We start from the raw sequence: 16,422 nt of genomic DNA, 5'->3' as shown, positions 1-16,422 counted from the left end.
GCGGTGGTAAAGTAGCCCTTCTCCGTCTTGTCATATATTGCAGGTATATCTTTAACCATGAAAATTAAAAGTTCATCAAAATTCGTCATGATGAAACCCACGTGCACAATTCTAATTTCATAACAAATCTTGTTTTGTTGTTCACGCATAAAAAAAAGTAGTCGAGAAATACGGAAACCAACATTAGTCAAAACTAATATCTTAATTAACATGAACGCGCAACTGTAGCTTGACAACTGCAGTGAATAAATAACTTGCTCCTATTGGTCTAACGGAGTAACGTAAACGGAAGACTTCAGCACTGCTTAGCAGGTCCGTACGGGTCCGTCTCCGTTTGCGTGCTATTGTAGAAGCTCTGTTCCGTGAAATCCGTCTTCATTTCCGTGTTCCGTCTCCGTTTCCGTGTCATTGTGGAACGGGCCTAAGATGTTACACATCGAAAATTCTTTAAAAAAAAGTAAAGGTGTATATTTTGCTTGACAGTTGGCAACTTAACGTTTTAGAAAACATTGGCTTTTGGATATTTTTAACAATCATACTTAATTATTTGTTACATAACCAAAGAGGGAACCAAAAGTATTTGTTATAACTACTGACACGTACCCTAAATGAATTTTAATATTTCCTTTGTAGTTTTAAAACATTTTATGTTTGTGTTGGCATACATTTTGAATGATCCTTTATTTCATTATTTATTTGTTAAGAATTGCCTTATTTTAAATTAATTTATATTATTTTTTAATTCAAGTTAATAAATTAAAACATATCGTTAAACGCACGGAGTATTGAAATATTTCTAAGAACATACAGCTAATTTCATTAAAACATAAAATATAATCATGTGAATTAGGTAAGTTTTGGATAACTGTACGTGAGTCCATATGCTTAAAGTAAAATAAACATGCTTAAAGGAAAGAATGTATTCCAGTTTAATGATTTTTTTAATTATCATTATCCCTTTCTACCTACAGATTATTTTAAATTTTTATGAAAATTTATTCCACATTTATGGTTTCGTAGCACCATTATCAAATAGTTCTACGGTAATATTACTTTGTTATTTATTCCCTAAACTCCACGAGTAAGTTTTAACCAGTTTACCGTGCGGTGAGGAACAACAATAATACTTAATTTTTTTACTGTTTTGATGTTTCAAAATATTACTGAAGCCATCCGTAACATTGTTATTGAGCTATGTAACCTGCGAATAAAATTTCATTTAGAATTTTACGCAGCAATCGTTTAAAAGTGTAGTATATGTGTCATTCATGACATTCAGACTGTTTTTATTTATTCTGCAGTTGGTTCTATTATCGTTACATTTATTATTTTTAAATTCAGTTATCAGTTTGCCAAGTTTTTAATTGCTTGTACGTATAACACTGTACCGAAGTTTAAGTACAAAAGAAAATAATTGAATAAGAATTTAGGAAATTAATTCCAATGGTTTTTGATGGTTTTGAAATAAAACAAAAAATATATAATAAGAAAAATATTGAAAATGCAGCCATTTATCAAAGTTATTTTGTAGGTATTCTGTGTTATTCGGCATACTACGTGCGCTTTTTTCGTGCCATTTTCATTTCAAGATTGTTTAAATGTCGCCAATCGTTTAGGTCCTAAAAATAAATGCAAGTAATAAAACATGACTGAAACGTGACAGAAAATTTGACTTAGATTTTGCAAAGTAAAACTATATTTAAAAAGAAATATAAAAACATCTTCCAATTTAGAGCTCTATATTTGTAGGTTAGTTAAAATTTTCCATTGTACGTGACAGTAAGGGTGCAAAGTTAAAAACTCAGTAAAAATATTAAAAATTGGCTTTATTAAACCTTAAAGAAATACAGAGAATTTTGTTCGACAAGCCGTTTAACTAGCTTTAAAACAAAATTAAGGAAATCTATTTTGTTGAAATAATTGTATTATTTCTTATTTACTGGTTCGTCTAAATACTCATTTAAAATGTATGAAATTTCTCTGTGTTTTAGTGAGAATACCGAACATCCAATACAATTTACTTCCAGTAAATGGTTCGAACATCCAATATAATTTACTTCCAGTAAATGGTTCGAACATCCAATATAATTTACTTCCAGTAAATGGTTTAGCATAAACTTCGTACTTACCCCAGTTGTCGTTCGATTACGCATTGTCAGCCTGCCAGGAATGCCGCTCTGTAAAAAGGACAGTTAGAAACAATCAATACTGTTGCAAAAGAAAAATTGTCATGATGAAAAATCAACTTAAAATCTTGCTCTCAACCAATAAAAATCCTTACAAGGAAAACTAATGAAAAATAATGTAACCTTTTGAAAACATTTTATTTCTTACAAAGATATATATATATATATATATATATATATATATATATATATATATATATATATGTGTGTGTGTGTGTGTATAAAACACCTACATAACATTTAGTAAAAATATTTGGTAATAAAAGTTGAGAACTTTCACCCAAAAACTGTGTTTGAAAAACTTAAAAATAAATCTTCTACGGAGAGGTCGAGTGAGATGGCTAAGTATACTTTACGTTGTGTGAATGAAATGGAAGCAACAGGTTTAAAAACCACTGCAACTAACGTTATGTTCGTTCTATACATTTGGTCGACCAGCAATAGAGAAGAGTTGTAATTGGTAATTGAAATTTTTTTGGATCCAGGTTACAAATTGCAAGGAGTCCAGTAAAGTAATCGGTATTGTTACGAACGTAAGCAGAGCTGCGGCGCGCAGGTGCAAGCTGGCTGACATCACGTGGCCGCCGTAACCTGAGACGTGCCGCGCACGTCTGTAGATTACAATGGTCACCGCTTCCCCCCCCCCCCTCCTTTCCGGCACTCCTCGTGCGGCGCCGATAACCTGACACTTGACACCTGACAGCTGGGTAGTTCCGCGAGCCAACTGGCAGCTGCCGACGTGTGTCTAGAGATTTCTCGCATCGGGTCGGCGTGGAATGACGCGACTGGCCCAAGCCGCGCTCGTGAATTCTAGAAGTGTCGCCTGTGATATATAAGCCGAGGACGTCGGCCTATTGGGGAGTTCAGCTGGAAGCTGGGAGTGTTCCCGCGGTGGAGCTTCCGGGGCGATAGTGCCGCGGGTGCGGCAGAGCGGCGAAGTCCTTGGACGAAGGTTCCAGGGCAGGGAGTCAGTTCAGTGGAGTCGGAAGTTTTCCCGCGGTGGAGTTTCTGGGTTATAGAGCGGCGAAGTCCCTGGACGAAGGTTCCAGGGCGGAGAGTTCAGTTCCGGGCGATATTGTCGCGGGCGCGGCGGAGTTCCGAGCGAATTTCCGAGCGAGGCGTCAAGTGGGTCCTCGGTGAAGGGAGGTGCGACGGCGGTGGCGGAGTGCGGCGACGGAGTCCTGCGACGGAGGTCCACGAGGGGTGCTGCGGCGAGAGTTGCGCCAGAGGTGCGGCCCAGCGAGGTGTGCGGTGTGTAAAAACGAGTGACTGGGGAAGCAACATTTTTAAGTGCAAATGATTATTTGGAATTTTTAGATTATTTGTTAATGAAGTAAATAATAGCCATAAATAAAACTGTGTGGTAGTAAAATCTTTAATTGCGCTATCCTTTACGAAGCCAGTCGTAACAGTATAATAAGAGTGTGTGAGAATGTTTGTATGTTGATATTGTGTTTATTATTTTGTATTTTATATTATTAGTATTTATAAAAATGTGTATATACAAATAAGAAAGCTGAGCTAAAATTAAATATGGCTAACTGAGAAGTACGCTGGTTGTTCGTAATTAATTGTAATAGTGAACTGTATGGACTGTGACCCCTCTGGAGTGTGACGTAAAGGAGCAGGGAGGCGACTTGCGGTCAAAATAAGTATTGACCTTGCATTAAATCACAAGAAGCTGAAAATTTACAGGCACGTAAGGGATACCACTCTAATGAAATCCTGAAAAGTCCCCATTTATCCCGTGTGTGCAAAAAATTTTATTCAAGGTCAAAGGTCGCAAAAATGGGTTTTTTGAATATTTTGTCCAAACGGTTAGTTTTACGATAGAAATAGTTCAGACAAAAATTGTAGATAAGGTAATTATCTACTAAAAATACCTTTATACATTTTTCTCTTAGATTTACCATTTCTGAGAAAAAGCAATTTGAAAGTTAGCTGGAGCTGTATTCTCCATAATATGCATGACTACGCTGTCTCTGAACATTAATGGACGCGTCATATAAGTAAAATTTTAAGTTTGCGTGACTAATACATTTATAATGAGTTATTCTGAGAATTTGAGTTGAAAAGAATCCGTCCGTTATTTGATGTGACCACGTGGCCTTGAGCAAAATCTGTCTGCTGTTCAATTGTCTACTCGAGTATACTCGTCTACCTGCTCTCTATTCGAAGGGCCTAACGAAATACCGTTAGTATTTAATGTTCACTCGTAGTGAAAACACGTGGTTATTGCTTATACTATTTTTTAAAGTTTGTGCTGTATTCAGATTTTAGAAAATGTCGGGACTTTGCTTCATTTGTAAAGATCCTTTGCCTTCAGTGAAATTGTTATTGTTGATCGTGGCATGAAAACATTGATTGACGCAAGTGCTGAAAGAGGTGATGAATTCACAGACTACCTAAAAAGCCAAAAGTCAAAAATCAGTGGCAGTACATGTGCAATGTCGGAAAAACTACACTCGAAGAAGCACTATTGCTGCAGTGAAAAGGCAACATGAAGAGTATCAAGCCAGTACATCGAAAATAAGTCCTCCTAGTACCAGAGCACACGTAAGTGAATCAGATTTATGTATTAAAAATCATTGCTTCTTTTGCGGCGATGAAGCAAATGAAGAATATGAAAAGAAACGAGCTCAGAAATTTTGGCGTAAAATTTGTAAGGTTACTACACTTTCATTCAAAGAATCTGTTCTGAAAATAGCCCAGTCTCGTTCTGATGATAATTCAATTACTATTACCGCTCGCATAGCGTTTGAACATGATTTAGTAGTTGCTGAGGCTAGCTATCATCATGATTGCTATGTTTATTTTTTGAAACCGCGCGCTGGGGGTAAAGCTGGTTGTCCCCGAAATGAAGCATTGAATCTCGCCATGAAAAATAAACACCAAGGAAGATGACAGCATCAGAAGAGATTGATAAAAGACATGGGAGATCCTAACATATTGGTGGATCGTCTGAGACTGCTGCTGCCTTTGCTGTTAGTGTTTTCATAATGTACTTCTACAATTTAAATATGCCCATTGTATTTATTTTTTTAATGGATTTGCAAAGAAGCCTTCTAATTTGGAACAATGTTTTCAACAGAACTTTGGACTATCACAATTACATATTATGTCATGAACATTTGATAATTACGTCGACCATTGCTTTAGTACATTTTATGTCCCTAGGATCAACTTTTAAGTTAGCTATCAAGAAGAGGAGCTCATCTGAAAAAAGGTACAATATTTTTTTTTTTTTAATTTTAAATTATTTTATAATCTGTATAAACGGAAAAGAAATAATTTTATTATTCCATTGCCTTATTACCAGTCGCTGTTAACATTTTGGCCGTTATATTCCTTATTCATTTTACTAATATATATTGTTACGATTTACAGTGGGTTCGTAAAAGATAGCCCAATTAAAGATTTTATTACACTACACAGTTTTATTTATTGCCACTACTTATGTCACTTACAAATAATCTTCTAAAATGGCAAATAATTAATTACGCTTAAAGAAATGTCTATTCCCCAGTCACTCGTTCCGCACACCTCACTGGGCCGCACCTCTGGCGCAACTCTCGCCACAGCACCCCTCGTGGGTCTCCGCCGCGGGATTCCGTCACCGCACTCCGCCGCCGCCGACGCCGACGCCTCGCTCGCAACTTCGCTCGGGACTCCGCCGTACCCGCGACACTATAACCCGGAACTGAACTCTTCGCCCTGGAACCTTCGTCCAAGGACTTCGCCACTCTATCGCCCCGGAAACTCCGCCGCGGGAGAACTCCCGACTGAACACTTCGAACTGACTGACCCTCTCGAGGCCGCCGTCCTCGTTTTATATATCAGCCGCAATTCCAGAACTCACGAGCGCGGCCGGGGCCAGTCGCGTCATCCGCGCAGACACGATGGTAGAAATCTCTCGAAACACGTGTCGGCGGCTCGCGTAACTCCACAGCTGTCCGGTGTCAGTTATGTGTCGAAGGCAGGGCGCCGCGCGGGGAGTGGCTGGAAGGAGGGGGGAAAGCGACAATCCTTGTTATCTTCCAGGCGCGCGCGGCGCATATCATGTTGCGGCAGTCGCAAGCCAGCTCTGCACCTGCACGTGTCCCGGCCTTGCTCTAGTTCGTATGTTTAGTAATATATATTTTTGTTAATATTTAGTATTTCATTCAATATTTTTATGATAGTTACTTTGAATACCTACACTCGCAGTTGAAGGAGGGGATTTATGAGCGGGAATTTTTGGCAATTTTAGTGATTCTCGCATTTTATGAAAGTGTAGAATTTGACCTCTCTCAGCAACGGGTGTGTGGGAGGTTTGTCAGCCTTGATTTCAGTGGTGGAAATCAGGGCCGTGACAACCTGAGGCAGAAATATTTTTCAGTGGCATGTTTATGAAAGCATATAAATTTCACCGTATTAAATAATAAGCTAAATAATTATGCTGTACTTTCTGTGCTGCAAGCAGTTAAACTTTTTGTGTGAAATACAGTAATATTAGGAAAGTTGTAAATATGTAGTTTTTAATCGTTCATTTTATCATAAGTTTTATATCATGGAAGTTTTGTGTCATAGGTAAATTCAGTGAAAATACGATAATTGAAATATGATATTCTTAAGTTAAATTCTTGTAGAAGGTAGTTTATTATTGTAAATATTATGTAATTCTGTTGGGTAACAAACATCGGCTACATTTAGATGTCATCTATTGTCTGGCTATATGTTGTTGAAATGTGGATAGTCCTGTTTCCAGTATTAAGTCGTAGCAAAGGTGAATTATTAAATAATTTTTATATTCTCAAGAATTGGTAATTGTTTGATTTTTTTAATGTATGTTTCTGAGTTTATTTTCGCCCGTTTTGCTGAAAGGAAGCCTAACCACAACTAAATAATATGCACGGCCAAATAATCCACGATCGCGCAAATTCAGATTATTTTTCCTGAAGACCGGAAATCCTTGCTGTGTAATCAAGTTGAATTCAATATGTTTCAACAAGACAATGTATTGTTTTTATTGGTAGCTAAATTTTTCTAGTAAAACATGAAATGGAATACAAACACAGTTCAATCGCATGTTCTCATATTAAAATTTTTACATGTGAAGTATTTGTATTCTGTCAATAACGTCATAATACTAGTGAAATCTTGAATGATTTGGTTTTCAACAATTGTCCTTCAATTTTACGAAACCTGATACATTAATTTTAGAACACGTGCCATTTAATTCTCTTGTAGGTACCATCAATATGGACACAAGTTAGAAAATTACCATTCAATGTGTTATGCCTAGCAAATTAATAATTTAGTAACTAAAATTTCTGTAAAAATTCCTAAAAGGTTCTCTTTTTTTATATTGTGCAGAAGCACATGGGGGAGAGGTGCATCCAAAAAAATTATAAAAAAATAAAAATTTCATTTGTTTATTGTGGCTTTCTGTTTACCATTTTGTACAAACCGTAATTGCCATTTTTCCAGTAGTTTACAGTTTTAAAGGCTAGTTTAAAGTTAAATAATGTTATTATGTACCTACTAGAAAATTTTATTAATGTAGTTGACCTGATTAAAAAAAAATTATTTCGCAAAAATCAGCGGAACGTGTAAACATTTAACCTCGGAAACTTATATATAAAATCGAAAAATCATCCATAAACGCTTATGAAATCATGTAGTTATTCTTATACTTAGTATGAAAACAATAACACATTTTAAATATATTTTGACTCGTAGTTTATAAACAAAACTTCATGTGCTACCGAAGTTGCACGAACGAGCGGTTCTGTTCAGTCGTGGAAATATAATGCGGCGAAGGTTAGACTTCATTTAGTGAACCAGTTGCAAGGGCGAAACAGGCGAAGACCCGCTGCCCCCTTCTGAAGTATAATAAAGAAGGATCAAGGAGCTGTAGTTGGAAAATTTAATCCTATTTTATTGTAGGTTATTGTATGGCACCAGGGACCCTCCTGCCTCATGAAAGAGGTCAAATTCACAAAAATAGACCCCTTCCCCCTCTGGCATTGGTTTTGACCTTGATACGCATTTGTTCAGTTGATTTAGGTAAGCTACATTTATAAAAAAAACATTTTATTGCATTTTGAATAATAATTAGTGCAACTAATGTAACATCTCGTTTTCTAGATGTTATGGCATTTTTACTTTAGCTTTCCTAAACTAATGAAGCATCCAAATGGCATACTTATAGTCAACAAATTGAAATATCGCAATGCCATTTAACATAATAATCAAAATACAGGAACTTAAAGAAAGGCAATTTAATATTTTTATTCTTTTTTCAGATGCATATCCTGGAAAATAACTAACATTAATTAATGTTTATTAAACTTCTAAAATGTAAATTTGTTGGTTTTATATAATTTCTGATATCAACTCTTCTATAGTTTAAATTGAATTATTTGCACGAGAAAAATTTTATACCAGTCAGGGTATAAAACCAACATCAGTAATTTTAAAGCTTGAAAAAGCTAAAATATTTCAGTCTAGAATTGAGAGTTGATTACATAGCAGCCACTTTACATGCAACTGTAGATAGCTATATATTTAACAGAGAGGGTCTTGATGTCTTTAATAAAATTAATAGATTAAATATATGAATGTCTTACCATTAGAGCAGTTGGTCTTGTAAGTGACATTTCAATTAACTAGTTTTCTCTCAGATTTGTTTTCAATCAATTTGCCTAGTAAAAATATACTTCATACTTATATGTATAATAATACGATTATAACTGGTATCATAGAATAAGTAAACATAGAGAAAGTTAATCTGTGGGAAGGTGTGAAACTTTTAAACTACTTTGTCTGTTATGACTGTCATCAGGTATTCTTCTTTTCTTAAGTGAAACTATACCATTGAATATAAACAATACTTATACTTATTTATATTCAATGGCTATACCCTGTCATCTTGTATTTTAAATACAGGAATAACCTACAGCTTGCAAGTAGTTTATACTTTGTTTAATATTATGTCTCAACATATCACAGACATAAGATTTAGACTCTTTTTGAGGTCAACGTTGTGACCATTTGTAACTATTGTACTATGATAGGTGACAGAATCAGTGTGTGTTGGGCTCCACTCTTCTGTGATGTGATTGGCCACACGTAGTGGAACCACTTTACTGTAGTGGTACTACTGCTGCTATGCTACATACACAGATAGCGGGTAGTATTGTTAAGTAACAACAATATATACTTGTCATTTAGATGTTGAAATTTAAATAATAAATAATTATCTATGGATGGTTATGGCTCTGGAAAAATAAATATATTCTTTAATTAATTTTAAAAAAATTCAAATATGGGCGCCACCCTTATGCACTACGTAAATTACTTAATAGTTTAGAGATCATGTAGTATTACACACAAGGGAAATATTGAATATTCACTCACTATAAAACAACTTCGCAAGACATGGGAATAAACAACAAATCCATTAGAATTATGAAGGACACATACACATGCACTGCAAAATAACAACATAAAAACATACGATTAATATAAATATTCTTTAATCAAATAAAAGTATGTTTTGTCTCTAATCAATCCAGTGGTATGTCGTTTTATATTTGATAAAATTACAGGAGTTAGGTTGCACACATGGTAACATGAAACAAAAGTTCATATGGTCCAAAATAAAAAAATGTTTGTTGCAAATCTCGATTTATAATAAATTATTTACGCGAGAAAATAATATTTATTTAAAATGTTCGTATTTAAAATTAGTTTTTCTTTATTTTCCGCGGCTGAAACTCATTGAATATTTGCGGTAGAGCATCTCGAGACATCTGTCTCAGTTCACCTCTGGGTGATCGAACAAAAGTCAAGTATGTAAAACAGGATGCGTGATTGTTTTAATAAAAAATGTTTATCTCCATATGATTTTATAATAGCTCAACAATGAAACGTAATATTTGAAAGTCCGTCGGCAAAAATCACGATGTATGTATGTAGTGAACATTCAAATTAGCATGGCATCATGAGTCGCTGGTTACTCACGGTAAAACACACCTCAGTACACGTCATTTATGACGTGCCCTAGTTAAATAACATATACTTAAGATGTAAACGACGTTTCAAAACATCCTGATCGTCGGATGACCTATCCAGCTATTCATCTTCATTAGTTTTTAAGGGAATTTCAACCCGGCCTATGCAGCCATCATCGCCGTTAATTTCAGACTCTTTTTAAACTAACTGTTAATTCTGTAGTGACGCTTATCTTAAGTAACAACGTCGCTGATTGGCTAAATCACTAAGATTGTTGACTTAATTACACGTTCAAAATCACTCACAGACAATTAACAAAACAAATTAATACATCACAAATCCTCAAATTTAAAATAGAATTTTACAACAATGGAAATTCTCTTATGTAATTATTAAATAAAAAGTTCAATTTGCCGTTTTAGGTCCAATGTTCCCTAGAGGGGTCTTGTCAATTGAGCTTCGGCGTCACTTATATTACACCATAGAGAATGGTAGTTGCAGATACGTCCAAAGACGTGAACACAGAACAAAAACATAAAATGTCAATAAATAATAATAATAATAATTAAAAAATGTTATTTAAATAAAAGAAAACACTTTCTGTGCGTATGACAGTCATGTTTCAGCACAGAATTGCCGCCCTTGATAAGCATAGTGTGTTGCAGTTTTCAAATTTTTAAACAAGACACGGTGTGCTTTTCAGTTGAAAACTCGCTGCTCGAGTTAAATAAAAAAGTTAGTTGCCAAGCAACGACGCGCGCGACACCACAAAACGACGAAAGAAAGAGGGGAATAAAAAAACTTTGGCGCGAGAAAGGACACCTGTCCCGCACCCCTCTCCTGATTCGTGGACTAGCACCTCAGTACGCGGCACTCCGTCACAGAGTTCAGACCTGCGCTGGTATTCGGTGTATTTTCGCGTGAAAACTTGCAATCTTGTTGAAGTTCTCAGCATCATCAGTCCTGGAACTAAGTTGGGTTGCAGTGGCACTCGGAGGATAATACTTACAGTAAGTATTCGTCGCAATCACAAGGGAAATGTGTAAGAAAAATGTACATGTGGCATAACAATGGGACTTTATCCAGGTCATCACTGTAGCAGTGGATCGGCCTCCATCCTTGGTGCTGGCAGCATCCTGTGGAAGGCGAACCTGGGACCATACATCACCGGGTGGTGATTCAGCTGCTCTTGGACAGCCCTGCCGACCAAATCAGCGCGAGATGTCGGCTGACGTCACAGGCGCGCGGCGGCGACGGAACAGCAGGCGGGGTCACCGCCACCTGCTCCTGCTGGGGTAGCGTCTCGGCGAGACACCTGCCGCCCTGTTCCTGGTCCAGTGCGTGACGCGGCGGAACACCGCGGCGCCAGCACATCGTTTGCAGCACACGTCATTGTTAGGTACACTTCCGAAGGAATTCGCGTCTCTGTTTGCTCCTATTGTTGAGTGTAATCACTGCACTCACTTAACTTAAACCTCTCATTCGTAAATCAAAGTTTATCAATTATAACATGTGTGATCGTGCACTTGCAAGCACGAGTGTCTGCAGGCCTATCAACTTCTTATCTTGCTGCTATCATACCACTGGATTAATAAAGATATTCAAAATATTAACGCTTAAAGGTAATAATAATAAATAAAATCATTTAGATAGCTCTATTCGTAATCTAATAACAGAAATAATATATTAGCTTAATTAACAATAAGCTCATTAACCATGAATAACATATCTCTTGAAAGTTTTAAATTCAAGTTACCATAACTTTGCATTAATTAACTAGAAAAATTAATACATTTCTCATATTGTAAAAATATGATTTTCACAATGTTCATTTACATGCAGCCTAAGCCTAGTGCTGCCTGTATGTTTCACAATATCATTACACATATCAACTTCATGTATATCTTACATCTACATTTCATTAACAATTCATAAAAAAAAATTACAATTCACAATATCATAACATAACATTTACATTACATTTATATACAGTGTTATAGGCTGTTATTATAATAGCCTGATTTTAATAACATTTTAAAAGAGTTTTTTAAATTCTTTAAACAAAATTTGTTTTTAGCTAAACAAAGTAATTTTTAGCTAGGTAACAAGGCTGTGTGAAAGAAATCACACCATATGTTCTTTTTCTTGCTTAATGTTCATTCGCCTCCTTTTCTTACAGGAACAGACGAATTCTCTTGTATTTTCTTTTTTTTTCTTTTCTTATCTTATAACAGTCGTCTCGGCGAGTGAGTAACTTGAACATTTTTTATCTGACTGGTGGTTTCCAATTGCAGTCTGGCGACTATCGGAGCAGATCAGCTGTTCAGTGCTCTTTCATTTCATTTTCATTTTCACGGTGTTTTATTGACCCGCAGCGGGCTTCGCTGGGTCGGAAACTCACGTTCAATTTTCACAATTATTTTTTTTTTACAGGAATTGAGCATTGTAATGTATCTGAGGCTCCTAGCCTCAGTGTAGATAGCAACTTGCTATATTATCAATTGTAAACAAAACATGTGTTCTTCAGGATAGCTTGCAACAGCTCCTGTTGAGTAGTACATTTTTCATTTTCTCTTTTCTCAGAGCTGAATTTATCTTTTGAAAATAATTTATATTTTCTTGAATTTCCGATTTTTGCTTGGAGGAATGTTTATCTTGAAGTTGATTTATCTTGAGGCTTGTGGACACTCACTGCAAGAGCGTGTTATCTCGCGACATAGGATTCTACACAGTGTTTTTCAGGTCAGCCTATATCAAGATTTTTTTTTTCAAAGAAACTAAAATACATAAACAAACTTCGAAAAATCGAGTGATTCATATGATGAAAATTTATAAATTTTCTGTATAGGGTCCTTTTCACAATAAAACTTCATATAGATGTTTTCTGCAAATTTTCTTGTTATCATTTTATAGCAGATCAGCATACCCCTTTCTTTTAATAACAAATATAAGAAAAAAAAACCTAAATTAATTCAACACTACTAACAGATTGGTTTTGTATGCGAAATGGATGCATAATTTTCTAATCAGTATCCTCAAGTGATACCAACCTAAAACATCAGAACAAAAAAAATACTAATTCCAATTTCATTAGTATTCTCATATCAAACCAAAAATAATATAGCTATTTTCATCTTAAATTGTGGTGATCTCTGCAAGAAAAGTGTTACAGTGCAACGAAATATCAACTGGAATAACCTATAACAAGGTAACCTAGAATAATTTTGCTTGTAGTTGCAAAGTGTTTTGTGCTTGTAGAACTACTTTGCATGCCAGTGTTTACACATGTGTACACAGCTAGGTGAAATAACATCTCACATGTATTTTGTCGAGCACAATTACACTCATGTCTACTTGCTAGATAATTACATAGCTCTTCACAGTAAATAGGGCGAGTCTAGTGCTTCCCAATATGTGTTAGTGTTAGTGGGTCAGTACCCAAATCGAAGAATACATTAGCCGTAAAATACTCAAATAATTTATACCCATAATAGCTTCACTGGCTACTCAAAATCCCAGTGCGGGTGGCATGTCACTTCACCTCGTCACAGGACACTGGCGGGAATTACACTTCCGCTCTTACGCAAGGGTATACTCAACGGCTATATTACGCCTCTCCTGGCGTACCATATACATAACAACATAACACATCATAAACACGGGGATTACATGGCTCTTGTGCTAGCCATCACATACAGACTCCTCTCAGCTGTTACTCCAGCTTACTCGCTCACATGACAATGAGGTAAACATTAATTAGTGCATCGACCAACATTTACTTTGTAGTGTTAGGGTTCTTATATTCCCTCAGCTGTGCAATGTTGAAACGGCCTATTGACTGGCCTGTTGATGGCTCGGCTAAAGCGTAGCAATTCTCATGAGTGGATCCAGTAATAACATATGGACCATCAAATAATAAAAACAATTTCTTAGTTACATTTTCCCAAGCTCTGCTCACTGGATTAGTTTTCTTGAGCACTAGGTCACCAATTTTGAAAGTTGCTAATTTAGATGCGGGGTGCCTTCTCTTGCGGACTGCAGCTTCTGCTGTAAGCTTCTTTCTTATGAATTGCTCCACCTCTTCACCAGTGGGTAATACTTCCTCCTCTTGCTCTTGACTCAGTCGGGGCAGGTAGATAGGGTTGATCGCCTCAGACCTATCCAATTAATACAATGTGCCTGCTGATACTCGCGCATCCTGCGAGTCTGGCAAATTTCTGTTATTATTGTACCATGTACTGGTACCAGCTGCTTCCTGTACTGCGGACTTAAACTCTGCTGCAACAGGGTTTTCCAGCAGATAGCGTGGACGTGCTCCATGCTGATTAGTCACTTCAAGTTGTTGGCTCTGGCGAAACGTCCTGTTGGGCGACGCCGGTTGCTCAGACGGGTGGCTGTAGTGGGGCTTGCCTCCACCGCTGTCTGTCGTCTTGGGGCTTCGGTAGTATGGCAGGCGGGAATCTTCACGCTGGTCGTGGTACTGTCTCTCCTTCATCCTACGGTGTTGGTTGTAGTGATATTCTCTCTCGTCATCGGATGAGGCACGACGACCGTATTTGTGGGACTCCCTTGGTGGCCGTTGGTCCTGCGAGTAGGACCGCCTTTTCTCTTCATAACGGGCACTCTTCCTGGCTCGTTCTGCCCCCTCTTCACCACTGTGGTATCCCTTGTTGCTGGGCCACCAGGTACGCTTCCTGTTGTAGTGTGCCCCTTTGTATCTGTTGTGGTAGGGCCCACCGTTACCACGAGGTGCTTCCCCCCTTGCTTGCCAACTTATGTAGTTCACTGCGGCCTGACGCTCTGGTTTCTGCTTACCCTCACGTCCTTGCCAGTAAGGGTTGACCTGGTGCTGCTTCTGGTGAGGTGGTGCTCGGTCTGCCTCTTCTGTCCTGGGTGCTACTCTATCCAGTTTCTCGAGCTTATCGTAGTTTAGCAGTCGGTCACGAAACTCAGTGACATCACGATAGTGTAGGCCAGACAACTGCTTCTGGTATTTCAGTGGCAGCTGTGTCAACATGGCAGCCACAAACTCCTCATCAGTCATGGGGAGATCCAAATACCTTGTCTTGTCATACATGTTAGACAAATGTGCCTCCAGAGATGTGCCCTTCCTTGGGTCGTATTTCTCTGTGTGGAGTTGTGCCCTCAGATTACTCTGGATCCTGATGTTCCAGAATTGCAGTCTGAACAGCTCCTTAAATTGAGTGAAACTGTGTGTATTGGTGCTGGTCAGCTCCCACCAATAGAATGCCTGACCTTTCAATGCGTTGTTCAAACATTTCAAAACCTCTCCATCGGTGAGGTTAAACATAGTCACATATTCCTCGAATTTTCTGATGAATCTCATAGGACTCTCATTTGCCCTGCCTGCGAAAGTAGGCATGGCCTCTGCCCACAGCTTTGCTGGATGGTGCATCAGAGCTACCGGGTCCAGATGGCGCTCTGTTGATGTGGTAGTTGCCCTAGGTCCAGCTGCTGCCCTAGTCTCTACAGTCTGCCTGGGTAGTGATTCTGTAGGGTATGTGCTGTAACTGCACCCAGGTGTGGTGTCCAGTGGTCTACATGTACTAGTAGGAGGTACTTCAGTTGCTTCTCGCTGTGTCCTACCAGTTGCGTCAGGTGTAGGGCTCTGACTTACAGTCAGATTCTGTAAACAATCTCGTAGGCTAGAGGTCGCCACCTCTATGTCCTCCAACCTGACCTCGAGTCGTCGAGTCTGTCCATGCAGCTCGTCCCTCATACTGACTTGACTGCGCTGGCAAAATTCCCTCAGACCATGTTGTTCTAGGGTCACATTTTCACGGATGGCTAGTAGTTGTGTTTCCAACTCACCTACCCGTTCAACTGTCTGAGTCACCTTCTCCACGACCTGGTTAATTTCCCTCTGTTGCTGCACTAACTTCTCCTCTATACTATGTTCTAGACTCTGTACACTGGAACAAGTGAGGTCTAATTTTGTCTCCATCTGCTCTGCCTGTTTGGTGTGTATTGCTAGTTGAGACATAATCCTGTTTTCAGACTGCTCTGTGTGTTCGGACTGATTGGCTAGTCGAGACATAATCCTGTTTTCAGACTGCTCTGTGTGTTCTGCCTGTTTGGCGAGCTGTTGTAGTACCTGCTGTAGCATCTGTGTCATGTCAGGGCTTGATGTGGACATGCCTGGTGTAGTAGTTGTTTTGTCCTGTTCTAGTGTTATACTTCCTGTGGGAAGAGGTGACACTGGCCGCCCTAACCTCTC

At 37.9% G+C, this 16,422-nt stretch overlaps 2 protein-coding genes across 2 annotated transcripts in view; one reads left to right on the top strand and one right to left on the bottom strand.

The window, feature by feature from the left end:
• Window positions 1-8,925, bottom strand: part of LOC134531633 (dynein axonemal intermediate chain 1-like) — a 118,361-nt gene extending 109,436 nt beyond the window's left edge. Inside the window, exons 1-2 of the mRNA XM_063367391.1 lie at window positions 8,798-8,925; window positions 2,130-2,177 (exon numbers count right to left, since the gene is read on the bottom strand). Coding sequence (XP_063223461.1) covers window positions 2,130-2,177; window positions 8,798-8,827 — 78 coding nt within the window. The 5' untranslated portion in view covers window positions 8,828-8,925. The remainder of the gene's footprint in view (window positions 1-2,129; window positions 2,178-8,797) is intronic.
• The window catches only part of LOC134531634 (alpha-tocopherol transfer protein-like), a 288,390-nt gene that overhangs the window by 84,059 nt on the left and 187,909 nt on the right, over window positions 1-16,422 (top strand). The gene's annotated exons all lie outside the window — the stretch shown is intronic.

This window comes from Bacillus rossius, chromosome 5 (assembly GCF_032445375.1).
Source record: "Bacillus rossius redtenbacheri isolate Brsri chromosome 5, Brsri_v3, whole genome shotgun sequence".
Lineage (NCBI taxonomy): Eukaryota > Metazoa > Arthropoda > Insecta > Phasmatodea > Bacillidae > Bacillus > Bacillus rossius.
This window is presented reverse-complemented; position numbering and strand designations above follow the sequence as displayed.